This window comes from Leucopleurus acutus (assembly GCF_964270905.1).
Source record: "Leucopleurus acutus genome assembly, chromosome: 14".
Lineage (NCBI taxonomy): Eukaryota > Metazoa > Chordata > Mammalia > Artiodactyla > Delphinidae > Leucopleurus > Leucopleurus acutus.
This window is the reverse complement of record NC_139156.1, coordinates 11,789,229-11,815,869: the sequence shown is the minus strand read 5'-3', so window position 1 is coordinate 11,815,869 and position 26,641 is coordinate 11,789,229. Positions and strand designations below refer to the sequence as shown.

General features: G+C 53.2%; 1 protein-coding gene across 2 annotated transcripts in view; it reads left to right on the top strand.

The window, feature by feature from the left end:
- The window catches only part of GRK5 (G protein-coupled receptor kinase 5), a 221,310-nt gene that overhangs the window by 161,252 nt on the left and 33,417 nt on the right, over positions 1-26,641 (top strand). For both annotated transcript variants that reach the window (XM_082854560.1, XM_082854559.1), the window contains one exon: positions 8,761-8,838. In XM_082854560.1, coding sequence (XP_082710686.1) covers positions 8,761-8,838 — 78 coding nt within the window. The remainder of the gene's footprint in view (positions 1-8,760; positions 8,839-26,641) is intronic.

Here is a 26,641-nt window from a genome sequence, read left to right as displayed (position 1 = left end):
TAGGGGTTGTGACATGGCGACATTCTGTCATTCCTTCTTCATTTGCTAACTGGGAAACACTTCCTTTCAATTGCTGTTTGGTTACCCAATGGTAAAGTTCATATAGGAATTGCTTGATTCTTTCCCCATGTTTATGTTTTCAAAGTACCAAGTTGGTTCACTAGCATCCTCCAATGATAAACATGGGGCATTTTGATGCATTGGTGCTCCATGGTTTCATTGTTGGTCTGTGGAGCCCTTCAGGTTGGCTTTTGGGCCCTTGAGAGGACCCCAGTGGTCATTGGCAGCCTCCTTGCTGTCTGGTGTGATGCAGTGTTCCAGGCTCATCTTGTTTGTTTCCTGCCCTCCACCTAGAGTTTGTCATTTCTCCAAGAAGCCTTGGTTCCTTTTACTGGGCAATGGTACTTAGAGACTACAGTTTGGCACTAGGGGTGTTCATTACCTCCCACTGGATTGGCCACTGTTTGTAGCAGACATTGGCAGTTTTCACATCTCTCAGGACTGTACTGTGTGTATGTCCAGAGTTGGGAAACACTGACATCCAGAGAAAAGTCCAAGTTCTGAGGCTGCCCTCCTAGACCTTCCACCAGCAGGCCCCTGCCCACCCAGGCTTTGACTGGCCAGGCTGGTTAGAGCCTGTCAGCCCTGACTCCCTCCCTCTCACTACTCGAAACGCCTCCCGGGCCCCCTCTGCCTGGTGAGTGCCAGCTCATCCCCCTGCACTCTGCTCTCAGAAGCGTTCCCCATCCGCCCTCTCTCCCCACGTGCCCTCTGCTCCAGGCCTCGACACACACCTGAGCCTCACACACCTGAGCCTCATTACTGCACGGTGCTGGCAGAATGGCGCATGGCGGGGGTGCAGGCCCCTGAGACAGACCTTGAGGCAATGCTGGTGCCACCTCAGCTGCCAGGGAGACCGTGGGCAGGTGCTTGACCCCTCTGTGCCCCATATCTCATCTGTAAGCGGGGCCGTAGTTGTACCTGATGGTGGTGGACGTGTTGAGGAGAGATTGAATGAGTTCACGCCACTCAGGGCAGCGTCCGGCATGTCACAGACGCCTGATGAATGTAGCCAGTAGGGCTCTATTTGTGTGCCTTTCTCCTCCACTAACTGGAAGTCTCTGGGTTGGCACAGACATAGCTCATCATCTCTGAATCCTCACATCACTGAACCTGACAGGTGATCAATGCTCAGGACTCACTGGGAGCTGGTGTCCATGGCTGGAGTGGAGGGAGCCAGGGCAGAGGGGTCTAGGAGAGGTGACAACCATCCAAGACCTTGTGCCATTAGAGACCTCTGACTTTAAGTGAAGCAGGGGAGCCACTGGAGGGTTTTGAGCAGAGCAATGCCATGGTCTGATTTAGGTTTTTAAAGGATCCCTCTGGCTCCTGTGTTGGGAAAAGGCTATGTGGGGGGGGGGGGGGGGGGCAAGGGTCAGAGTGGGGAGCTCTGATGGGTGAGAGCGGGCAGTTGCTCAAGCCAGGGTGGCAGCAGCCGGCCGTGGTGACAAGTGGTAGGATTGGGGGCATGTTTAGAACCAGAGCTCACCGTATTTTCTGATGCCCTGGGGGTGAGAGAGAAGAGTTGGTGATGACTTCAAAGTGTTGACCTGAACCAGTGGAAGGATGGAATGAGGGTAGGGCTGTGGGAGGTTTGTTTGTGGGGAGGTCAGGATCTTCACCTGGGGCACACTCAGCTTCCGACGTCTACCAGGTGGCCCAGTGGAGATGTCCATGCGGAGGTGGGTGTCAGAATCTGGAGTTTGTGAGAGTGGTCTGGGCTGGAAATAGCAGATTGGGAGTTGTCAGCATGTAGCTGGGACTTAGAGCCACGGGCTGGATGAGCTCACCAAGGAGGAGAACGTGGATGGAGGAGCTGAGGATCAAAGTCTGAGCCCTGGACAAAGGCTCCTCCCCATTTGGAAAAGATGAGGCATCGGCAGCTTTGGGACCTGTCTAGGGAGTCGATGAGGCAGGGCAGGGCAAGGCTAAACCCAGGAGCCAGTGGAATTTTCCAGCCACGTGTCTTATTAGACGTTTATAGCCAGTTTGAAAAGAAGAAGGAAAAAAAATCCAGTGGATGCCTATTTTCATTCTGGTCCTGCAGACGTTCTCTTTTGCTGGGCCTGTACCAAGATCTCTCTTTTGGAAAGGAAATGTGAGTCTGGCTCCCTGTGTCGACGCGTCAGATGCTCCTTACATATGCCTTAACGCCGCCGCCCCTCGGGAGAGGCTCACCCCATCCCCTCGCGTTTCTGTCTGCATCTCTGGGAATTAGCAAGGCCTTTCATTGCCCATCCTGACGTGTCAAATGAACAGGCTTTGGAACACCTCTTTTACGCATGAAGACTTTACTGAGTTTTCCAGGGCTGGCGCAAGGCTCGTCTGAAATACCTTTTTTCTTCCATCCTGACTGGAACTCCGAGGAGGGAGGAGGTGGCGGCATCCTTGGTGTTGCACGCCGCTCCAGTGCCCCTGGCTCAGTCACAGCCATACACACCGTTCCCACCTCTGTGCTGAATTTCTACCAAGTGGAGTTTTTTAAAACTAACCCGTCTTCATCGGCTCTGACGTAGCCCCCAGGAAAGGCTGCTCCCCTGCACAGTCCCGAAGACGGAGTTTCTCGAGTCAAGCAGAAGACATCGGCTGTTTTAAAATGGGGCCTGGGTGATTTGGGGGCAGCAGAGCTGTTTGTGCATCATTCATCAGACTGCAGGGGCAATTCGGCCCTTAGTCTTGGTTTGTCGAGCAGCTTCTGGGAGCCTGAGAGGGACTCCCCCATTGCCCTCCCTTCCAGGGAAATGGAGTCAGTGACCCAAGTCAAGGCCTTGAGTAGATTTGGCTTCTGGAGGGCCAAGAAGATTTGCCTAGTGGGTCAGGGGATTGGAAGGGCTTCCAGGCTCATGTCAACCTCCACAGGCCAATAGGGTCTGGCCATGGACCTCTTAAAGACTGATGTACTTCTTCTCTAAATTGTTTTCTGGGAGCCTTGATGGCATCTCAGCTCATCTGAAACCCTCCCGTCCCCAAGCATGGGTACAACTTAAAGTTTTCAGATCTCTTCTCTTTGGGATTAGGGGAGGTTTGTCAGATACTCAACCAGATTTACTCAACACACATTTATGAGATGTCTCCAATGTGTCACACTCTGTTCTAGCAGTTGGAAACTACAGAGTGAGCAGGAGAAGTAAGTTCCTGCCCTCATGGAGCTTGCTTTCTGATTAAATGCAAGATTGAAAAGGAAAGAAAGAGCATTTTTTAATGAACTAAGAGATACTAGCTATAAGTTCAGACACCTGTCAAGTATTTGTTATCTATTGCCGGGTAAGAAATTACCTAAAACTTAACAGCTTGAAGCAACAATAAACATTTATCATCTCATAGTTTCTATGGGTCAAGGATTTGGAAGTGGTTAACTGAGGTGCTACTGGCTTATGGTCTCTCTAAAGGTTACATCAAGATATTGGCTGGGGCTGCAGTCATCTGAAAGCTGGATCTGTGTCCAGGCTTGCACACATGGCTGGCAGGTTGGTGCTGGATGTTGGCTGGAGGCCTCAGCTGTCTTCCATGGGAGCCTCTCCATGGACTGCTTGAGTGTCCTCACAACATGGCTGGCTTTCCCCAGAGCACGTGATCCGAGAGAGCATGGTAGAAGCTGCAGTGTCTTTTGTAACCTGGTCTCAGGGGTTCCATACTGCCATATCCCTGATACTGTAGTGGTTACGGGGGTTAGCCCTCTATTCAGTATGGAGAGAGCCTTCGCAAGAACGTGAATAGCAGGATGTGAGGATTATTAAAGTGTGCATTTTGGAGACTGGCAACTACAGATATGACTACAAATGGACTACAAATGGAGTCTCACATCAGGAAATGCTAAAAGTCACTCTAGCCCAGAACTATGGCATGTGAAATTAGTGGGCCATCACCTGGTTTCAGATATGTCCGGTTATCGTGGAATTTTGTTGTAAAATGAATTGAAATGCCTCATCAGCGGAACTAAATATTCTGCTTCTCTTATTTTTGAATCATACCCAGTATTTATTTTTGTCTTTCTATCACTGCTGTGATCTCCCAAAAGAGGGAGGGTGGAGGGTGGTAATCATTCTTCAGGTGGACATAAAGACCCTCAGAGCAGTTGGTAAAGCCTGGGAGCAGGGTCATCTTGAAAAAGTACCACTTGTAAAAAAGTAGGTTCATATACTGGACATCTGTGGGATTGTCCAGGCTCCTGGGTGTCCCACCTGTACTCCCAGACAACATGGCTCTCGTAGAAGCTGCCATGTTCTTAATGCTGTCGCCTGAAAACCACAGCTGATTGGAGCAGGGATGAGTCTGTGAGCCAGTGCAGATCAATGAGACCTTTCTCTGGGGTTTATAGATTTGAGGGGAAGTCCTTCTCTGGTAGAGGAGGCTGGCTGCTAGGTTTCGTACCACTGGAGGGAGAATGAGGCCAACACACACACACACACACACACACACACACACACACACACACATACACACACACACCCCGGTGAGAGTGGGTTCCAGAAGTGCTCATGTCCCTGGTTCCTGGTGCTCTGGGCCAGGCTGCATTTCCATTTTCCCCACAATTTGGTTGTTCAACCCATCCTTGGATTCCAGGAGCCCAGAGAATACGGTTTTGCCTGAATTAGGCTAGGTTGGGATTCTTTTCACTTAGAATTGAAAGAATAACAGGGAGAGCCAAAGACCTTTGCACGGTGGCCTTATGAGCATGGGAGGGAGTAAGGACAGAGAAATAACTCCAGGGGCTGCAGGAGGAGGACCAGCTGGGCGGTGCGGGGGTGGCACAGAGCCACTCCGGGCAGAGGCTCTCTGAATGATGGGCACACAGCAGGTGAGAGCACAGCCCCTCTGTGCTCTCTGACAGCGGCTGGTAAATCTGTCACCTCCCGCCGACCCCTGCCCCGAGAGAGGGTCAGCACCCTTTCCTCCTAACTTCTTTTCTGAGTTTGCCTCCGCCAAGATATGTCTCTCAAGCTGGTGGCCGTGGTGCCGCCACCTTGGGGTCACTCCTACCATTCTGTCTGTACCCCGCGTGGCCAGGGGTCCTCTCCTTCCTCCCTTCTTTCTCTGGGCCCATCCCATTGAAACCTGGGCCATGGAATCCCTTCCTGACCCAGGCCCGAGGGCTCCTCACATGGCAGCCAGAGACCAGAGAACACTCTGTCTGCCCAGGTGGGCACAGGCTGTGGAACTGACTAGGCCCATCTGATGCTGGGGCCCCGGGGGGACACCCCCATCTGCAGTCTCACCCCCATTCTTCATTCTCGCTGGGGGGGCTGGGAGGGGGCAGGCGATGCCAGCCATCTGAAGGACTGTTCAGGCATCAGTGAGGGGCCTGGCCGGAGATGGATGGCTCGCTCATGTGTGAATGAACTAGAGCTTAATGAGGACGGTTGACAGAGTGCTGGGCAGGGCAGGGAAAGCAGTACTGGCTGATGTACACACCTGCAGCTCTGCAGGGACGGGGAGGGGCCGATACAGGAAGGAGTGGGAGAAGGCAGCTGCAGGAGCTGGGTCTTCAGAAGGGGGTCCAGGAACCCGGGTGCCCAGGCGGCGAGGGAGCCCGCAGGGTGGGGAGTGACTCCAGAGGGGCAAACGGAGACCCCCACCCCCATGGTCGGGCACCAGCAAGACGCTGAGGCCAAGGTGGGAGGAGCCGGGTGTTTCTCCAGAAAGAGCCATGGGGAGCAGCCCTGCCAGCCGGGCGTGTCACTTGTCCCTGCCGCGAGGACTCTGGAAAAGCTGACCACATCGGTAATTACAGAAGCTGGAGGTGGCGAGACCTCAGCCTCTCTGATTTCATCTTCCTGCCAGGGCAGGAGAAGGGCTCCTGGGACGAGGAGGTGACATCTCGAGTTGGTCAGAGGCCGAGAGGAATTCAGCTCAGACTCGCTCTGTAAAGCAGTGCCGGCTTCTGTGGAAACGTGGCAGGGCCCCTTGCACCGGTTTGCAGTCTTCATGTTTTTAAAAACTCATCTGAGGGAAATGTGTTTTAATAGAGGACGTATTTTTATTAGCATTTTCTGAGATGGATGATGCAATTAGAGCCAGCCAAGAGAGAGAATGAAATATTAGGTTTATAAACTAGGATGTACACAGATGTTTATACTCTTTGGCAAGTACAGATACGTAAATAATTCTTTTCGCCTTAAACTCAATGCAGTGTTCTGCTCTTTGTGTTACAGCATCTCCTCCCCAAAGGCCATTCCTGTGTTTGGCATAAATCACTGTGCAAAGAGAAGGCTCATTAAATGTCTGCCTCCGTTGGCACCATGGATGTATCTGGGGAAGAGAAATACCCTCCACGTGGACTGGCACAGGAGCTCTTTGGCGCTCTGGCTGTTAGGGTTGAGCTCTGGGCAGGAGAAGGTTTCAGATGGGCAACACGGCAGGGAGGACAGTGTGTGTCCCCTCTGTTGGGAGGAGGGGACAAGCCCACCACCCTCCCTGGTTGGAGGGAATTCTCACGGATGGAGGTCACGGGGGCATCCTGGCATGTGGTTCACCTCTCTGTTTGTTGAAGTCATTGTCGGGCTGCCGCTTCCAGAGCCCACTCTAATAGTAAGATTCTAGGCTGCTGGCCCAGCCCAGCCTCTTATTTGCTGTCTATGTTTTCTGGTTGAAGCTGATTTCAGCAGCTTTGGCCGACTACCTGGGCAAGGGTGTTCCCGTGGCAGCGGGTTCCTGGGTGGTCCCCCGCCTCTGGTTGTGTGATCGGCCTGAGCTCTGCCCAGCCGAGCTGCCATGGTGCTTTTTCTCTGTAGGTGGCCTCTCAGGACGGGTCCCCCATGAGCCCCTCTCGGGGGTCACCGTGGAGACTTGGCCTGTCACTCCAGGTGACTTAATCGGTGTGGAAAGCCCAGCTGGAAGCCTTCTGTTGGTTTTCTGCCTCCCAACACAAATGCTCTTCAAGTGGTGGCGACCTGACATGGACTCTCAAAGAAAGGCCTTTTGATGCCGGGCCGGGGATGCCTGTCCCCGCGTGCTCCCGGCTGCCGCCCTGTGGAACTGTGGCGCCCAGCTGCCCAGCCGGGCCTCTGCTGGGAGGGAGCTGACCTGAAAGGGATGTTATTTTTTTAACGTGGGTTTTAGTACCCAGAGCAATAATATTTTCAGCTGGTTACTGAGGCTGATTAGTGAGCCTTAGGCCTCCATTTGGTTAAATAGAGCCTTCTTCACAGATGTGTTTTGGGACAGTGCAAATCCAGGGTTCTGCATGGGATTGAGTTACCCCCAAAAGGTAGTCGGGCATTTGCCTGTGGCCTGGGCCCTGCAAAGCAATCTGGGTAAATTCCCATAGCGCCAGACCACCAGGAGGGGTTTCCAGGGTGGCTGGACACTGGGAGCTTCTCTTCTCCCCCCTGGAAAATAGGGGGGCAGTTGTACTCTAGAACCCTCAGCCCCTTTAGAGTTGCAGCTCCAGCCCCGGAGGGTCTTCCGAGCTGGCCTGGGGAGAAATTGGACCCTAGACACTGGATTGAGAGGTTGCTTTGAACCAGGCCAGGGGGTGGGGGGCGGAGGTTGGGGTCTGACTTCCCAGCGAGGTGGCTGGGGAAGGAGTTTCAGTCCCTCTGTGCTGATGTCATTTCCTGTCTCTTTTGAAATAGCTGTACTTCTGGACGGAGGCTGACAAGTCCTTGGGTGGTGGATTTTGAAATGGTTATAAACAATTTGCAATTAGTTCCCTTGTTTAAATGAGAAGGGCAAGCTCACCCAAGCTCTTCCTTAACTCGAGGAGGCCTTTTACCCACTTAGCAGGTGGGTCAGATGCCAGGGAAGGAGCTTCTCTGGGGTCAAGGAAGATAACACAGTCTGTCTTTCGAGGACTCACTTCTTTCTTTAGAGCCCGGGTCCCACTGGCTTGGCCAGCCATCGGGATCCTAAATTCCTTGGTGTTGTTGAGAAAGAGGTCTGGGCTTGGAGGTCCAAGTCCCAGCCCTGCCCCTGCCCCCCGCCCCCGCCTACCTCCCAGTGACCCTGGGCGACTCTGCTGAACCTTCTGCTCTTTGTTTGCAGATGAAGGGGTATGACAGCAGCCCCTTCCCTCCTGTGTCACTACCTGGGCTCTTTTTAGGTTCATATAAGAGCATTTGAAATCTCTCTGCATGTTCCCTTTGTAAACTGAAAAGCTGTAAAAGCTACGGAGTGCATATTATTGTCTTCTCTTGCAAGGTGTAGTCATTACAATGAGTATTTATTATGTGCCCGTCTCTGTCCCGTTCTCTCTGCACAATCACCCTACACGTAGGTGCTTTTTCCATCTGCACTTTATAGAGGTTGAGGAAACAGTGCGAGGTCACACGGCTTGTAAGGTGTGTGACCTCAGGCAGCCTCTCTCGAGGATCTTCCAGGTTGGTGGCTCCAGTTACTTTCCAGCAGCTTCCTTTGATTTTCCGAAGCCGGTGGTTCTCAACCCCAGCTGCCTGGGTGCCCGGCCTCCATCGCCAGAGGGTCTGACTCCATGGGCATGGGGCGGGGCCCGAGCACCATCGTTGGCTCCCCCGTGATTCTTATGTGCCACCCCAGTTCTGAGCATGTGTCCACGGTGGAGCAGCGTGGGCTGGACTAGACGTCAGGGCTCCTCCCCTCTCTGGGCCTCAGTCCCTGCTCTGTAAAAGGAGGGGATTGATCACGTGACCTCCAGGGTGTCTTCTCCAGGGGCCTCTAAGGTTCTACAACTATGAGAAGGTCGTGAACAAATCTATTATTGTTCTTTTCCTTCTTCTGTTTTAGGCAGAATATGAAGTTACTCCGGATGAAAAACTGGGAGAAAAAGGGAAGGAAATTATGACCAAGTACCTCACCCCAAAGGTAAGAGGCTGCCCAAACCCCAAAGCAGGAGGAATATGGGCCCCCAGGTTTGTGCCAGGCCATGTGAGGAGTGCCCAGCCGGTGGTGCCGTTGGTCTCCAGATCCAGAATTCTCATCCTCCTCCAGAGGCGCCCAAGCCTGGCCAGGCCAAGGCAGTGGTCCAGGCCACACCAGGCCTGGGGTGGGGAGGCCCGCTGCTTGGGGGCCCAGTCCCCTCCAGGGGCCCTCATACCTCCCACTGTTCACACCCAGGCTTTTGTGGCAGGACAGGTGGAGGCTCGGCTGAGGCAGGGATCAGAGTGCCCAGAAGAAAGGGCACAGCAGGGGTGGCTCTGAGAGGTCAGCGTGACGGGAAGGGGCCAGGGCTGATGGGAAGGAAAGGGGCTGGCTGAAGCCGCGCCGGCAGAGGCAAAGTCAGCTGAACACACAGCAGGATGCAGCGTACTCTGAAGTGTTCTGGAGGACGCTCAAGGGCCTCAGGACTGGGGCCCCCCCCGTGGCCTGTGTGCACTCGCGGTGGCACGGGCGCTGGATGCAGTTAAACATGGATGCTACAGCTCCTCAGCTTGAGTTCCACTCAGGAGTCAGAGGCAGGACTGTGGACACAAGGAGCCCAGCTCACAGGTGGGCTGCTGAAGGCCCCTGCTGAAGGCATCCAGGGTGACACGAGGGGATTAAACCCACAGTAGCTCCTTCCGAGTTTACAGCCAGGCCTCCTCCTCTCCCTGTACATATGGATGGTTTCTGCACAGTTTTTTTGTTGTTGTTTTGTTTTTTAAAGCTTCATTTTAATTAGCTTCATTTAAAAGAAAAAATTTATTTATTTGTTTTTGGCCGTGTTGGTTCTTCGTTTCTGTGCGAGGGCTTTCTCTAGTTGTGGCGAGTGGGGGCCACTCTTCATCGCGGTACGCGGGCCTCTCACTGTCGCGGCCTTTCTTGTTGCGGAGCACGGGCTCCAGACGCGCAGGCTCAGTAGTTGTGGCTCACGGGCGTAGTTGCTCCGCGGCATGTGGGATCTTCCCAGACCAGGGCTCGAACCTGTGTACCCTGCATTGGCAGGCGGACTCTCAACCACTGCGCCGCCAGGGAAGCCCCTCTGCACAGTCTTATATATTTTATTCGCACAGCACGGAAGTCCCTTGAGTCACCTTGTCGTTCTCGGCAGGGGTCACAGGTCCTTGGCAGCTCTGCTCCCACCTCACACCCTCGCTGCCCCCTGGGATGTTAGGGAGGTCCCAGGGGCCTCAGTGCGTGACGAGGACCGCCCATGCCACACTGAGCCTTGCTCCGGAGCGGGTGTGCTCGCCTCCATCGCCTGCCGGCGGCCAGCCCAGCCTCACCCCACAGGCGTCTCCGTGTCCCTTTCCCCTGCTCCTGCTGAGACACCACCCCCAGTTGCTTCCCTTTTCTGCTTCTGCTGCTGTCGTAATCATACACACCTCTTAATGGAATGGCAGGCAACCCCAGGGCCTTTGCACTTTTCAGAAGCGAGTGGATTCATGTTCATAAACTCCTCCAGACGCTGGACAGGGCAGGCTCGCTCTGCACAAGGCGTGGCCCTGGGCACACCTGGCTGCCCTCCCCATCTGCAGGGCCACCAGGCTGCGTGGCCTCGCTTTGTTCCAGGTACGGGCCTGAAAGTCTTTAGGTTGAAAATGGTCAAGGAGGAGACGTGTCTGAGCAGGGTCCCCCTTTGCCCGCAGTCGCAGCCGCTGACCTGTTGAGAGGCTGCAGGGATGTTTTTGGTCTCCTGGCCACCACTTGACACAGGGAGCCCACTCCGGGCATAACAGGCCTGAGGGGCGTAAACACCCCCGGGGGAAGAGAACAGCTCAGTGCTGAGCACCTAAAGCAAGCCAGACACCAACTAGACACTATCTATGACGGTTCCGGCCTTCATGAGATGAGAGGTGGATAGACAGCCCTGTTTACAGGCAGCTGCCGGGGCCCAGAGCAGGGAGTGACCTGCTACGGCCGCGCAGCTGATAGACTCTTGCTGCCCTCGGCCAAGGTGGTTTCCACAGTGGCTCAGCTTTGTCCGTCCGGTTCTCCATCTGCGCCCCCCTTTCGGGCTGCCCACCTGCTGGGGTTCCCCCTCAAACAGTGGCAACTAACATATACTGAGGACCCAGTGTGTGCAGGCACAGTCTCACCTAGTCTTGCTGTCAACCATGTGATGTGATTCTGTTGGCTCCGTCTTGCGGGACACGGAGCCTCAGGAGGTGCTGTCCCTGTCCCAGGAGACAGCTGGGAGTTGAGCCCAGGTCGCGGTGATCCCAGAGCCTCTGGCTTTGCCCTTGTGCTGCACTGGGTCCACCGCCCGCCCCGCACATCTGCTGGCCTGGCCAGGATCCGTGGTGAGGATGAGGTTGTGCCTTTGCCTGGCCTTGCTGCCTCGCTTGGCCTATGCAAGGGCTGCTGCAGGGGCCATTTCCCTCTCCCCCCGCCGGCCGACCTTGACCAGAAGCCTCTTCTCACAGACCCCAGTCGGGGCCCCTCCCTACCCCTGCTCAGCGCTGCCTCTGTCTCCTGGAGGGGTGGGGCCCAGCCTCCCCGGCAGCTCAGACCGTTTCACAGGTGCCTCAGAGCTTGCCAGCATTTTTTCCTTAAGTTCCTCAATTAAAAAAATTTAAACCACAGCATATGTTATGGCCCAGGGGCCTGGGGAAGGTGGTCGAAGCGGTCCCGTGGGTTGACTGTTTTCCAATAATAAGTGTTGCGCTGCCTTCCTAGTCCTTCCTGCAGTCACTCTCCCAGGAGCCTGTGTTACTTCTCAGCGCTGCGGATACCCCGGGTGCTGGGGAGTGAGCGCTGGGAGAGGAGCCATGTGGCTGAGGCCCCAGCACTGGCTCTGAGGCCTTCGAACGACCCCCAGGACCCCTGTCCCCAAACCCAGGTAGTCCTCACGTTGTACCCACTCCTCAAGGTGCAGCTCATGTGTCTCGGCTCCAGGCGGCATTTTCCAAAGGGTAGAAGGTGGAACACTGACCATTCGAGAGGCTCTGGGAAAAAAAAACACCTCTGTGGACAATTACCTGTGGGCAGCACTGCTCGCTGGGTCTCTCCCGTGTAAAGATTCACCCAGCCTGTGAGCATATTAAAGGCTCTGAGAAGTCCCTCAGTAAAGAAACCTGTTTAACTGCTAATAAAGCATTTCCCAAACTTTTTCTTTTTTTCAATTTCACATCCTGCTGAATACATCTTGGGCTGCAGAGCACATGCAGGGGTCTTCACGACCTGGCCTCCAGTTTCCTCTCCCAAAGGCCCCACGCTGGGCTCCAGCCACGCCACCTCCCAGCCTCATCTTGATGTCCCCATCTCGTCACCCTTGTCCATCTGTTCCCTGCAAGGCCCCGCACCCGGAAGGAGCTGCCACCCCCCCACTGTCTTTCTGCCCCCCACACCCCACCCCGTCTTTCTGCCGCTGTGTCTCTGCTTCTCCGCACAGAGCCTCTTCTGCCTCTGGTCAGAAGCCATCATTCCCACCGGGGTGGTCTCCCAGCTCGCCGCTCTGTCGTGCCTCTGCAGGTCTGTGGGGTCAGTGCTTCCACGCCCTGGAGAAGGTGGCTCCTGAGGACCCCACCTTCCAAAGGGGGTGACAGCACGTCAACAGATCGGTGGAATGCAGTGTGATGGGAGCAGTGGCTGACGGTGCACAGGGAAGTGTGAGGGTGGGAAGGTCTGCGGAGGCTGTCCTAGACGGGCCTGGGCGAGCCAGGGAGCCGTCTGGGAGTGGATGCAGCTGCATCGAATTTCAATGTGATGCTGAGGGGAAGCCAGGTGCGAGTGAAAGGAAAGGAGAAGGGCCTTTCATGCGCAAAGGTCTAGAGCAGGGGTTCTCACCTGGGGACGTTTTGCCCTCCCCCACGCCCCGCCCTGGGGACATTTGGCTGTGTCTGGAGATCATTTTGGTGGACGCAACTGGGGGTATGTGCTACTGGCATCTAACGCACATGGGCAGGGGTACAGCTGAGCATCCTGCGATGCAAGGATGGCCCCCACCACGAAGAGGTATCTGGCCCCAAATGTCAGGAGCGCTGAGGGTGAGAGGCCTTGGTGCAGGGGTGGGAAAGGGTGTGTGTGCGGGGGAGAGGTCAGTGTTACAGGGGCCCTCTGGGTGGCAGGACCTGGAAAACCATGATGGGGAGTCTGACACCATCCTAAGGGCAGTGGGGAGCCCCTAGGGCTCTGAATGCCATTTGCAGTTTAGGATGGCCTCTCCCTCAACGCAGAGGAGAAAGGGGAGGGGGAGGGCTGGAGGCCGGAGGCCATCCCGGGAGCTGCTGGGGCAGGAGCGGGGGAGACGGTGGGGGGGGGCGGGGGGGAAGACACAAGGGCCTTGGGAAATGTTGGGGGAAGGAGCTCTCGGGGGGGTGGGTGGCAGGTGTGGGGCATGAGGAAAGGGAACAAGAGGAATCCCAAGTGACTCTCTGGTTTCCATCTCAAGTCACTGAGCGGGTGCAGGTGCCCCCAGGAAAGGCGCGGTACCCAGGATGAGAGCCATTGCTATAGGTGGCCAGGCTAGTAGCTCACTGGGCAGATATGATGGCATCTGTTCTCTGTGTCCCCTGCCCCGTGCACAGTGTTGGACACATGGCTCTCATTCATTGTGCGTTGGTTTGAATGAGACAATGAGGGGCCCTGGGAAGCTTCCCTCTATGGGCCCCTTCCCTCTCCCACCTCAAGTCTCTTTCTGGCGAGCTGACACGTGGCTGGCCTGTGTCCCCAGTGTCTGGCAGAGTGTGTTTGCTGAGAGTCTGGCTGAAAATCCCTGCTCAAAGTCAAAGCTCATGCCCGGAGCCGGATTCTCGCTCCCCGTGCCATGATGGTCTCCAAACCCCGGCTTGAAGGCATCCGTCTCAGAGGCCAATTCCTCTCTTTGGACACTGCCCAGAATCCTGCATCAGTTGCCCGTACACGGCCAGCCTTGCTCTGGGGGCAGTTAGAGGACAGCAGCCCGGGGTGGGCTTTGGGATGGGCTGAAAGCTGTTGAGATGTGACACAAAGGCAGCGGAGTGCTGTGAGGACGTGAGTTTTAGGACCTGGTAGACTCGGGTTGGAAGCCAGGCTTGGCCTCTTTTAGCTGAGTGGCCTTGGGAAAGTTACTTAACCTCCCGGAACCTCAGGCTGCTCCCCTGTCCAGTGGGCAAGGGTCATAAATACCAGCAGGACAGAGCCCAGGAGCTGGTACGAATAAGACTCTCCCTAAGCAGGGGGTCTCATCTGACTTTCCCTCTTTCTAGTCTGTGTTTTCAAATTCAGGCCGTTGCATGAGGAAACCATTCAGACATGACCTCCAGCTGTGGAGTTGTGAGAGGCCAAGGAGGGGTCCACAGGGTCCTCGGCCTCAGAGGGCTGGCCAGAGAGACTGGCCAACAGTAATGCATTGGTCAGGATGATTAATGCTAGCTGCCACAACAAACAAACCCCAAATCTCAGGGGCTTCACACCCCAGAAATTTCTTTCTTTCTCATGCATGCTCTGCCTGGGTCTCTTCTGGATGAAGAGCAGGGGTCCTGGCTGCTTTGGTGTCTCCACCACCAAAGGGGAAGAGAGCAGTGAAAGATGGACATGAGCTTTAACTGCCTTGGTCCCGATGTGACACATCACTTTCTCTCTGTCCACTGACCAGCAAGGAAGCCTGGGGGATTCAGGGGAACATATGGAAAATTGCTTCCTGCCTACATTTCCTCAACCCCCAAGCGGAAAACATTGTCTGTTTGGCAGGCTAATTTCTAGTGCTGGTGAGACAGCTCAGAGAAGCTGCCCAGAAGCTGGTCGAATCAGACATGTGTGCTGGGCTCTGTAGAGATCTGGGCAGCTCACTTTCCAGGTACCTACAGATCAGAGGTGATACAGGTGGCAGGTATTCAGGTGCAGGATTGCTCTGAGCTGGAGATGGACCAGGAAATATTCCTAATTATAATCATAAATAATAATAATGGATGATCCTGAAAACAGTATTCTATATCATTCATCACTACAGACATCATCTTTAAAATACTAGCTCATGGGGACTTCCCTGGTGGTCCAGTGGTTGAGAATCCACCTTGCAATGCAGGGCACGCCAGTTCGATCCCTGGTCGGGGAACTAAGATCCCACATGCCGCGGGGCAACTAAGCTCGTGCGCCGCAGCTAGAGAGAAGCGCAAGCACTGCGACGAAGAGCCCGCGCACTGCAACTAAGACCCAATGCAGTCAACAAATAAAAAAAAAATAAAGTTTAAAAAAATAAAATAAAATATTAGCTTATGGAGATATAATTCACATATCATAAAATTTACTCTTTTAAAGTCCACAGTTCACTGGTTTTTAAAATAGTCACAGAATTGTGCAACTATCACCACTCTCTGATTCCAGGACATTTTATCTCCCTGAGTAGAAACCCCGTACTCATCACCATCACTCCCTATTTCCTTTTCTTCCCACCCCAGGCAACCGCTAATCTGCTTTCTGTCTCTATGGGTTTGCCAGTTCTGGGCATTTCATATAAGTAGAATCATACAGTATGTGGACTTTTGTGACTGACTTCTTTCACTTAGCATGTTTTCAAGGTTCCTCCATGTGGTAGCAGGTATCAGTATTTCATTCCTTTTTATGGCTGGATAATATTCCATTTTAATGGATAAACCACATTTTATTTATCTTCTCATCAATTGATAGACACTTGGATGTTTCTGCTTTTGGGCTATTATGAATAATGCTGCTATGAACATCCATGCACAAGTTTTTGCATGGGCATATTTTTACATTTCTCTTGGGTATATACTTAGGAGTGGAATTGCTGGGTCACATGGTAACTTGATATTTAATCAGTTGAGGAATGGCCAGGCTGTTTTCAAAGTGGCAGCACCATTTGACATTCCCACCAGCAGTGTATGAAGGTTCCAGTCTCTCCACATCCTCTCCAATGCTTGGCATATTCCCTCTTCTTTTTTCATCCTAGTGGGTGTGAAGTGGTATCTCATTGTGGTTTTGATTTGCATTTCCCTAATGACTAATGATGTTGAGCACCTTTTCATATGCTTATTGGCCATTTGTATATCGTCTTTGGAGAAAAGTCTATTCAAATCCTTTGCCAGTTTTTAAATTGGGTCGTTTATCTTATTAATGTTGAATCCTAAGGGTTCTTTTTTTTTTTTTTTGGCTGTGTTGGGTCTTCCGTTGCTGCGCAGGGGCTTACTCTTCGTTGTGGTGTGGGCTTCTCATTGCAGGGGCTTCTCTTGTTACAGAGCACGGGCTCTAGGCGCAGGGGCTTCCGTAGTTGTGGCTCGCGGGCTCTAGAGCGCAGGCTCAGTAGTTGTGGCTCACGGGCTTAGTTGCTCTGAGTCATGTGGGATCTTCCCGGACCAGGGATCGAACCCATGTCCCCTGCACTGGCAGGCAGATTCTTATGCACTGCGCCACCAGGGAAGCCCCTAAGCGTTCTTTTTATGTTCTAGGTACAAGTCCTTTATCAGATATGTGATTTGCAGATGCTTTCTCTCAGTCTGTGGGTTGTCTTTTTACTTTCTTGATGGTGTCCTTTGAAACACAAAGATTTTTCATTTTGATGACATTCGGACTCATTTTTGTTAGGCCCATAAATAGGCCTGTTAGACACGTTAGGCCCATAAATCTCTCTTCCTCTGCAAAACCAAAGCCCCATTGCCTGTTGTAAAGGGCAGGGCCAGGTCTGGTCCTTCACCAATATTCCTCGCCTTCTCCTGGTTGACATGACCACATTCTTTAGGCTGTTGTCCGGGTCTAGCACTGCAACGACCTGCTCTTGGATCTTCCTAGCAACTCCCCAAGATGAGTATTAGTGCGTCTGTTTTACAGATCAGGCACCTGAGGTTTGGGAAGGGAAGAGGCTGGCTTAGAATAGCGGAGGCGGGGCTTTAAAGGAGCTTCTTAGTGTCCTGCTTCGGCAGTGTGCTTTGTAGGACATCTTGCTCTGTTCATTTTCATTGTGCCCATCAGCAGCTCTGCCAGGTCTCCACTCCAATCACTAAGGCCTGGCAGGTGGCACCCAGTTTCAATGTGGTTTTGCTAGGAAGTGTCAGTGGATGCCAGGCGGAAGCTCAGACCTGGCAGAGGGTCCTGTTGAAAGGGCCTGCGTGGGCTTCTTCCGACAATGAGGTGGGCGGGTGGGTTGGGACAGGCTTCTGACATGAACCCGCCTGGCATCCTCTGTGGGATCCTGGGAATGCCCCAGAGCAGGCAGCTCTTGGAGGGCATTTCTTGCCGGAGGTCCACTGGCAGGATGGCGTTCTCTGGGCCCTCCAGAGATGCAGGCCTCTTTGTTTCTGAAAACAATGGTAGGCTAGGGCAGGGAAGTTTGTTCTTGTTAAGGGGGAAACTACCCATCAACCTGAGTTTCTGCACAAAAGAAATCTATTCCTAGTGCTTGTTTGGCTCTCCGGGAAACATCTACTTTTCAAAAAGTAAGGAGCTTGAATGAAAGGAAATAATAATTATTCCAAGTTCCTCTTTCTCTGGCCCCCGGTCACAGCCTCACTTCACTGGTACCTCCCCCTACCCCACCCAGGCAGTAGCATAGGATCTGAGCTAAACCAAACAGCTGGTTTCTCGAAAGGGGACAGCTCCTCGGCCTCTGGGGCAGTCAGAGGCTTCAATCTTTGTCTTCAGGGGCACATGGAACCCAGTTCTGCCACTTTCCAGTGGGGCATGTTTGGAGCCTCAGTTTCCCCATCTGAGTATGGGGATGATAACAGTGGTGCTCAAATGGGCTCATTTTTCTTTAAATCAACTCATCTTTTAACCTGAAATAAATGAGTTTCAAAAGGAAACTTTGTTATCAGGAATTACCTGGAAAGCCAGTATTGATTTGCTGTACATAAAGATAACTGGAAAAGTTATCCTAGCTGGGTACTCTTTTGCTTACCTCATGCTCGGAGCCTCCTTTCTCTGTTTCTGAAGGGCAAGTAGCGAGTATTAGAGACAGGTCAGCAAGATGGTAGGCAGCATCACACTGAGACTTTCTTCTTGATGATGGGAGACTTGAAAGAAAATTGAAAAGGGAATACTTTTTTCACTGAGTGATTCAGTATTATTTAATTGTGTCCCTGTACCTCGAGGCTAAGACCACTTCATCATCTTTAGAAAATGCTGGGCTGTTTACTTCCCAGCTATGATGCATTTTAGAAATGCTGGCTTGTTGTTGGAAGAGACAGCATGACCTAAAGCAAAGGGCACTAGGACTGAGGCTCGCTCCTGGATCTCCCTTCCTGGGATCTGGGGCCCTGAGGAGCTAGCTTAGCATCCATCTAACCATCTAACCAACACTTGGTCTCCAGGGACCCAAGGCCATGGAATACGGGTGGCCCGGGTAATGCCTCCCTTCCACGTGCCTGGCCTGCCCTCCAGGGGTTTGAGCTCCCTACTTCTGGCCCCAGAGCCAGCTGTTCATCTCTGCTAAGATCACCTGGCTCTTGTCTGCCTCCCTGCAGCCCAAACGGCATCTCCATCCTGTTGTCAGTGAATCTGGTGAGCTCAGAATCCACCTTTGCTTGAACCCCTCCTGGGCAGGGTCTGGCTGGAAGGGTCCAGCTGGGAGGACCTGTGGGGCATGGAACCCAGGTTTTCCCACTTCCTGCCACAGCACTGCAAGAAGTCTCAAGGCTGGAAGAGGGTTGAAAAGAAAACTTGAGAAAGGAACTTCCTGGGAACAGCTCTTACTGTGTGCCAAACACTGTTCTCAGGGCTTTAAATAACTCACTTAATCCTCATATCTACCCCATAGATTATTATCTCCATTTTAAAGATAAGGAGGTGAAGACACAGAGAGGTTAAGTAACTTGCTCAAGGTCACACAGCTGGGATGGAGGAAGCTGAGACTTCGGGGTCTGTGCTCTTGACCCTTCCCCATCCTGCTCTCCTAAGATAACCTAACCTGGCTCCCTGCCTTGAGCTCCACTCACATCTCTTCTTGATTGAAGGACTGTTAATGACCAGTCCTTTGGAGACTGGCAAACCAGTGCCGTTTGGAGAGCTGCAGGGCTCCTGGGTCACTTCAAGTTTGCCCCCAGCACCCAGCACTACATGGCTCCCCATGGAGTGCCCCTGCTGCTTGAGCCAGCAATCCTGGTACGTTGGGAGATGACTCCATAGCCCATCCTCAGGGACTGTTCCTCTAGTTCATCCCAAGGGGAAAGAGGACACCACCTAGAGTAGGCTACAGCACCCAGGGGATCTCAGGGGCCACCCGGTCCAAGGCTTTGCATGCAGTTTTAGCTGTAGATTTCCAGATGCAAAGACACGCAGGTCTGCTGTGGTTGACTAGCTTAGGGCAGGGCCCCCTGTTGCTCCCTTCCCCGTCCTGGGCCCTGGCTTTGAGAAGAACACCTGTGGCTCCTTGGAACCCAGTTTTAAAACTCCTGGGCTAAGCCAAACTGCTCATTTCCTAGATGAGGGAACTGAGGCTCGAAGAGGAGCTGGACCCCTGAAGGGTCATACAGCTGGAGGAGGAGAATGGAACGTTCCTCACTGGGCTTGCCACACCCCTGTGCTGCAAGTATGGCGCAAAGGCACGAAAAGGAATGCTTCCTGACTTCATTTACCACCTCCCACCCTGGTTGGCCTGCAGCTGGGCCTGAATTCCCCTGAGGCTCTTATTCTTTGCGTCAGTATTTGTCTAAATGCTGAGACATTGGTAGTGTGCCAACAAAGCAGAGAAGGCTGCTGGCGCCGAAAGTTCTACCATTTAAGTATCCAGACTTTTTAAATGGAGATGCCCTTGAGGGGCATCACGGAATCTAAGCCTCTCACACTCCTTTACTAAGGGTGGGTGTTAAAGGGGGAGGTGGGGCAAAGTGACATTATTTTAGCACCTACCGTATGCTGTGTGCTTTACATCTTTATCGCATCCTGTCTTCATGACATTCATTTGTAGTAGACACGTTTGTCCCTGTTCTACCTTGGGTAAAGGCCTTTAGCTGTTAAGAGTGAAAGCTGGGAGAATTGAAAACAGGGACTGACACAGATACTTGTATGCAAACATCCATAGCAGCATTATTCACAATAGCTGAAAAGTAGAAACAACTCAAGTGTCCATTGACGGATGAAAGGATAAGCAGAATGTGGTGTAACGACACAGTGGAATATTATTCAGCCATAAATAGGAATAAGTCTTGACACATGCTACGGCATGAATGAATCTTGAAAACATTATGCTAAGTGAAAGAAGCCAGACATAAAAGGCCACATATTGTGTGATTCCACTTTTCTGAAATGTCTAGAATAGGCAAATTCAGTGAGACAGAAAGTAAATTAGAGCTTACCAGGGACTTGTTGGAGGGAGGGATGGGGAGTTATTGCTTAATGGGTATAGAGTTTCTGTTTGGGATGATGGAAAAAATGTGGGAAAAGATGGTGGTGATAGTGGACATTATGAATGTAATTAATGCTGTGGAATCGTCCGCTTACAAGTGGTTAAAATGGCCATTTTTCTGTTGTGTCTATTTTACCACAATAAAAGAAAAAGAACAACAACAGAAGAAAGGTGATGACGAGATATAACCTCGGTCTGTCCGATTCTAGAACCTGGGATCTTTCTTTTCCACTGTGTCTTCTTCTCAGAGGTTAACCAAAGACAAAATCCCCCGAATCACCTTCCCGGCTGCTGTACGAAGTAGCAAGTCCGGGAGGGCAGGTGGATTGGAGGATGTGCACACTGGCTGGTCCCTCCTGTGCCGGGTCCACCTTCTGGCTCCAAACCTTTGCGCCGTGTCATTAGCTTTTCCTCATGTCACAATCTCCCTGCACAACATTTTTAAAGACTGTGTAATTGTCCTTCAAATAGATACATTTATTTCTCTCCCCCAACCTTTCCTGGAAAACACATCCTCTTTGACTGATGTCTTTGGGCCCCTCTTAACATCCTTGAGGCTGCTCTGCCAGCCGGGGCTCCCCAGAGCAGGCCGGAGCATGCCCATCGGGGTCCCTCTTCCTTTCTTCTGACCTTCCAGGTCGGAAAGTTGGATGTTCCTCCGATGCCAGTGGAGCCGGCGCTACCTCTGACCCCCATTCTTGTGTGTGTGTGTGTGTGTGTGTGTAGTGTTTCCTGACCAGGATTCCTCTTTTTAGAGTGTCTGGAGATAGAGAAACCAGCCACAGGCTTCCTGAGGACAACCTCCCCTCCGCCTTGCCCTGGGTAGGCAGCCCTGGGTAGGTCTCTGTGGTGCCTGTGCTCGGCTGAATCCGTGTGGCCTGACAGGCCCTCCCTGACCGTGGGCCTTGGGCAGAGAAATGACATCATGGGGGTTTCAGTCGAATTCCCTGGATCTTAGGAGATTCCTGCCCCTCCTTCATTCCCAAGCCGCGTGGAATGAAATCTTGACTGGAGAAAAATCTTCCCGGGCCAAGGTATTTCCAACACGGCTTCAAATTGAAGCCGGTCTGGAGGCTGTGGACCGGGAGGGTGTTCTGGAAGGTGGGGAGTCAGCTTGCTGTGCTCTCACCTCTCATGCATGAGGAACGAGAGACACTCCCGGCCGTGAGCGTTCTGCACCTCAGCCCCTTAGGACCCAAGTTCTACCCGTGAATTACCTGCACGTGGCCGCCCTGACCCAGAGCAGAGTTGGCCGAATTCAAACCGCTTGCCAGGAAAAACCCTGCCTCTCTGGGTCCTGAGAGCCAGGACCGCCTGTGTAAACAGCGAGTCTTCTCCCATCGCACACTCTGGGCCCACAGGTCTTGACCGGAGATTGTCAAGTTGACAGAGCCCGGCTGGCCTCTCACTCCACGTCCAGGCAGATTTTGTTTTGTTAATTATCCTTTTTGCTTTTGACGTAAAGAGTCATGGTCTGGGTCAGGGCCACTTGTATGTTTTCCTTTCTTTCTCATTCAAGTTGCCCAGCTCTCAGGGCCTCTGGCTAAATTCTGCTAGTGTTTAAAAATGTTCTCTCTCACTTCCTGACCCCTAAAAATCCTTCGTCCTGATTTCTGCGAAGCCACTTGAACAGAGGAAGTAAGGGACAAGACCCTTTCAGTCCCTATGTGCTTTTCCCTTCTTGGAGGGTCGTGGCTATGTCTCAAGGGCTGTGCTTCTCCACTTTGCTGACCCAGGGAATGTGATACCTTGTGGCCCGGGGTGGCCCAGTCAGCAGGGGCACCCTTGGAAAGGGCTGGAGCCCCCTGTGGAGCAGGCTTGCTCAGAAGACTGCCTGCTGTGGCCCCTCACGCAGCTGATGGTCTCTGTGAACCTGCTCTCTGCCATCTCAAATTTGTCCAGACAAGTGTCGATTTGCCATAGGATAAAGTTGATTCTTTCAGAGCCCTGGTCTTCTCAGAATACTTGCCAGGGTACAGATACCTGGAGGGTCCTCCTCATGGCCTAGCCAAACGCCCTTCGTCCTCTGAGCCTTGATCAGACCTCACCTCAGCCATGAGGCCACCTGTCTGAGCTCGCCCTTCTAGGGGCTAAAAGGCCGCTCCACACTCGGCCACCCTCAGTCCCCACCAGCCTTGAACTCCTGCCATTGGCCAAGTGAGTCTGTTTATGAGGTCACTGGGGTGGAGCTCGTGACCTGGGCAGAGTGGACACTCAGGGACCCTGTTGTAGCTGACAGACTGGATCAGCTCGGGCCCCAGCGGGAGAAACAGCTCCTTGCTCTCCGACTGGTCACAGCAGTGGTACCACCTGTGGGTCCGCTCACAAAGGCAGCTCTGTGCCCTGCGGTGTCTTCCAGGCCTGGCAGAGTAACCCGCTATCCCCAGGGTCACCCCCGAATTGGTGTAAGAGATCGTTGCCCAAAGACTTAAGGAGATCACCAGGGTGGCCGTGTGTGTCTGCGTCATAATGGAACCGTGGGCCTTACGTAGGACACCAGGCTGCTTCCCAGCACAGTGTCAGGGCAATGGCCTTCCTCACCTTCTCCTACCGTGAGAAGCCCCAGAGAGCCCCGGGAGTCCCTTGGACTCTGGGTCTCTGGCTGTTCATCACAAAAAGGTAAAGGTGCAGAGTGGCAGTCGGGCAGGAGGTGGACCCCTGGATGTCCCCCTAGAGAAGGCCCCTTCAAGACCGAGTGCTGTCTATCAGAGACAAGGGAAGGTCCAGGTTTTGTAGGGGTTGAAGCTTAAGTAGCATGGGAAGTATGCTGTTTAAGAAGAACGAACAGAACATTAGGTACAGAAGTATTTCCTGAGAATGAGAAAAGAAACCACAACCAATGCCTGGAGCCTTGGAGATTCGGTCTTTTTCGCCTGAGATCTCAATTTACTGGAAGTGCTTGTGCGGAAATGCTTCCTCTCTCACCTAGAAAACTCTGTAGCTCCTAGGACTGCAAGTAAAGGGCCCCAAAGCTTCAGCTTCCTCTGCTTCAGGGTGAGTTGCTTCTGATTGGGTACCCTGCCGGTGAGCACCACATTTGCTTAGAGCTTGAGACAGGTGCCATGAGACTTGTCGTTTTCCCAGCTTCTACCCCAAGGACCTCCAGCAACCAGCTGCCTGTCCAGCATGTGTCTCTGCCCAAGGGGTCTGCATCTGGCACTGTGCTCAGGCCGTGCAGTCCAGCAGCCTTGCTGACCACGTGGACGCTCAGGGAGGCGTTGGCGTTCGGGCCGAGAGCTGCAGGACCCAGACATGGGCCCAGCACAGCAGGAGCCGGAGCCCCTTTGCTCGCGAGCGCTTAGCTTGGCTGATTGACTTTTCCCCAGTGACCAAGATAACAAAACCCTGCTTTTTCCTCTGTTTCTGTTCTCGCCTGGGGCCTGTGGACTGTGCCTGCTGCCTGGTTGATGTGGAAGACGAGCTGCTCCAGATGGACCCAGGCTGCGTGGCCGTGGCTTTTCCACACGGCACTGAAGGTTTTGATTAAAAGGTGGAAGAATGGCTCTTTTTCTTCCTGTCAGCCAGACCTTAAGTCAACCCTGGAGTGAGGAAATGCTGTCCAAAGCTGCCGTCCAGTAAATGCTCTCCTTTGTCTGCCAGTTGCGATTGTACAAGCAGGTTTCATTTCAAGCCAGGATCTGGGGTTGGAATGAGCACCCTCCTTTGCCCACCTCCTGCCTGTCCTGCTTTCTTCACCCAGTTCCTGTTCCTAGAGTCTGGCGGGCTGGGCTGAGTTAGTTTATGGAACTCGGAACCGGCCAACTTGAGCCGGGGGAGAGAAAAGCGAGTGGAGGGGACGCCTTTAGAGGGTCCTCCTCGCCACCTGGCCCAGCTCCTGAGTTTACAGATGATGCATTTGTCTGGATTCTTGGCATCAAGTGGCAGATACTTAACTCCCAGTTGCTCAAACAAAGGAGGAATGTATTGGAGGGGGTGGGGGATACGATTAAATGAAACCGTGAGAGAGACACGGCTGTACGTGGGCTCAGGAACCCCTGGCACCAGGGCGCTTTACCCAAGGCAGCTCCAGGTCCTCCCCCAGCCACCCCTGAGCCTCCAGCCCACAGTTTCTGCCCCAGACAAGCACTCCATCTAGTTCTAACTAAGAAAATCCCAAAGAACTGATTGGTTCTGATGTCCCAAAGGCAGGGGGTAGACCAGATGACCTCATGAAGGTTCTTCTGCTATGAACAGGCATGTGCATGCACATTGGTTCAACAAATATATTGAGCACCTACTACATGCAGGGCACATTGTAAGTTCATATCAGCCAAGCAGAGTGGAGAGATTACAGATTTTGGAGCCGGGCAGGCCTGGATTTGAATCTCAGGTCGTCTGTTTACTAATTATTGTGTCTAGGGGCATGTACGGAGTACTAGCTGCTCACCAAGTGCTGTACTTAGTTCTGATGAGACAGGAATGAACAACATTCCTGCCCCTCAAAGAGCTCTCTCAGGCTCAGCGTCTACATTTGTGACCTTGGAACAAGCCCCACCTATGGCATCGTTCCGGGGAGCAACAGAAGTATGAATTTGTAGGAAAACTCACATGGAGGGGCCAGTGACTATCAGCCAGCCCCTCTCCCAGGGTCCCACGATGCCTCTGGCCCTGGATCCTGCTGGAGGCTGATTCCCACCCCTGCCCCTGCCCACAGCCAGGCCTTGGCAGCCCTGTGTGCAGAGCTCCCTGCAGCTGACACAGATCCCCTCACCAAGGGTCAAAGGGTGGCCAGGGTACAGCTGTGGGAGTGCCCCTCCCGGTTCCTGTCCTGGAGGAGAAATGGGGTGGCCCCCCAAGAAACAGCTGCCTCTACCCTGGTATGAGTGGGACAGGCAAACCCCCAGTAAGCCCCTTGTTTGGAAGGAAGGAGACCCCCCGGAACCCCTGTCTTCCAGAGTGTCTTGCCTCTCTCCTGCTCAGCTTTTCCTGAAGGTCTAGTCTGTCCACACTGAGAAATTGCAAATAGTTTACATGGGGAATGTCAACTGCCCACGTATGAAAATATACACATCATTAAGTCCTAAGTGCTTGCGTCTGGAGAGAGAGCGGACAGTCTCCTGGGCTGACCTTTTGTTCACTGATGGAACTGCTGCTAATGAGTGCGGAGCTCCTCGGAGGGATGTTTTCATATGTTGAAGCGAAGCATAAGCTGACCACTAGCCTGTGTGTGCGTGTGTGTGTGTGTGTGTGATACGTATGGCAGCGCTATACAAATAGCACTTGCCGAAACATGCAGAGTCCACTGCACCTCGTTATCCAGCCTCCAAAGAGGGCTTTGCTCTCCAAGGCCAAAGTCACCTCCTCTTCACTATTCGAGAAAGACTGTGGCGTCCTTGGAGGACCTGATGGTGCTTAGGGATAAGGCTCTCTGACCAGATTGCCTGGGTTTGAATCCTGTCTATGCTCCCACTGTGTGATCTTGGGCAAGTTACTTAACTTCTCGGGGCCTATTTCTGCATCTGTAAGATGGAGATAATAAAACCTACTTTGAGAGGATTAAAAAAGATAACCCCACGTAAAGCTCCTAGGACTTAACATATATTAGGTGCTCAAGAAGTAGCAATGGTGACCACAATTGTCACTGGGAGGTGGGATTGGGTGGAAGGCCCTGCCTGCTCAAAGATTCATCTTGGATGAGGTTGTATTGGAAACAGGTCCTGAAGAGGGGGTAGGGTTCGGACAGCGTGCTGTGAGGGGGCCAAAAGGGCTCCTTCCAGTAGCAAAGGCTCAGCAGCTGGAAAGCCGGAGCTCGCCCAGGAAATCACAAGTATGGGGTGAGAGCCCTGGCGAGCAGAGGGCATGATGGGGAAGCAGGTCGAGAAGGACATTCGGGACCAAGGCCGGAAGGCACTGGGTTTTGGTCCTCTGGCCGTGGAGATCACTTCCGCTGTGTGTGCTCGGAAAACTCCCTTGGCGGCCGTTGTGTCAACATAAGAGCAAGTGGTTGCAGAGATTCGTGAGGGGCGTACTGGCTAGTCCAGGCGATAGAAGAGAATTCTTGAAACCAGGGCAGTGGGATGGAGAGGGGTTGGGTGGGTGACATAGCAGGGCTAAGATTGCCGTGTGTGCCTGTCCCCGTCTGTGAAGTGGGGAAAAGCGGGTTTCGAGTGGGGCCAGGGAGGCCAAGGCTGTGTCCTTTCCGTAGAGCTGGCTTAGGACAGCTGGTTAGAGCCCATGCAGCTTGGATCCACTCCCCGAACTCTGCCCGCTACAGAGCCCCTCTGGTGTCGGTCCGGCTTGACCCTGGCCAGCACTGTGACTCGTAGGGGTCCGTTCTCTCGGTTGCCCATCGGTGCCAGGAGTGGGTTGGATCAGTGAAGCCCTGGGGGTGTTCCCAGAAGAGCCCTCTGTGTTTTCCTCCTGCTTCCTCTCGGTCCTGAACCTCTGAGCAAGTGTAGGGCGTGTGTTTCCAGGAGGCTCCAAGGGCGACAGCAGAGGCGCTTGCTTCAGGAGTCTTGGCTACTGAGGAGG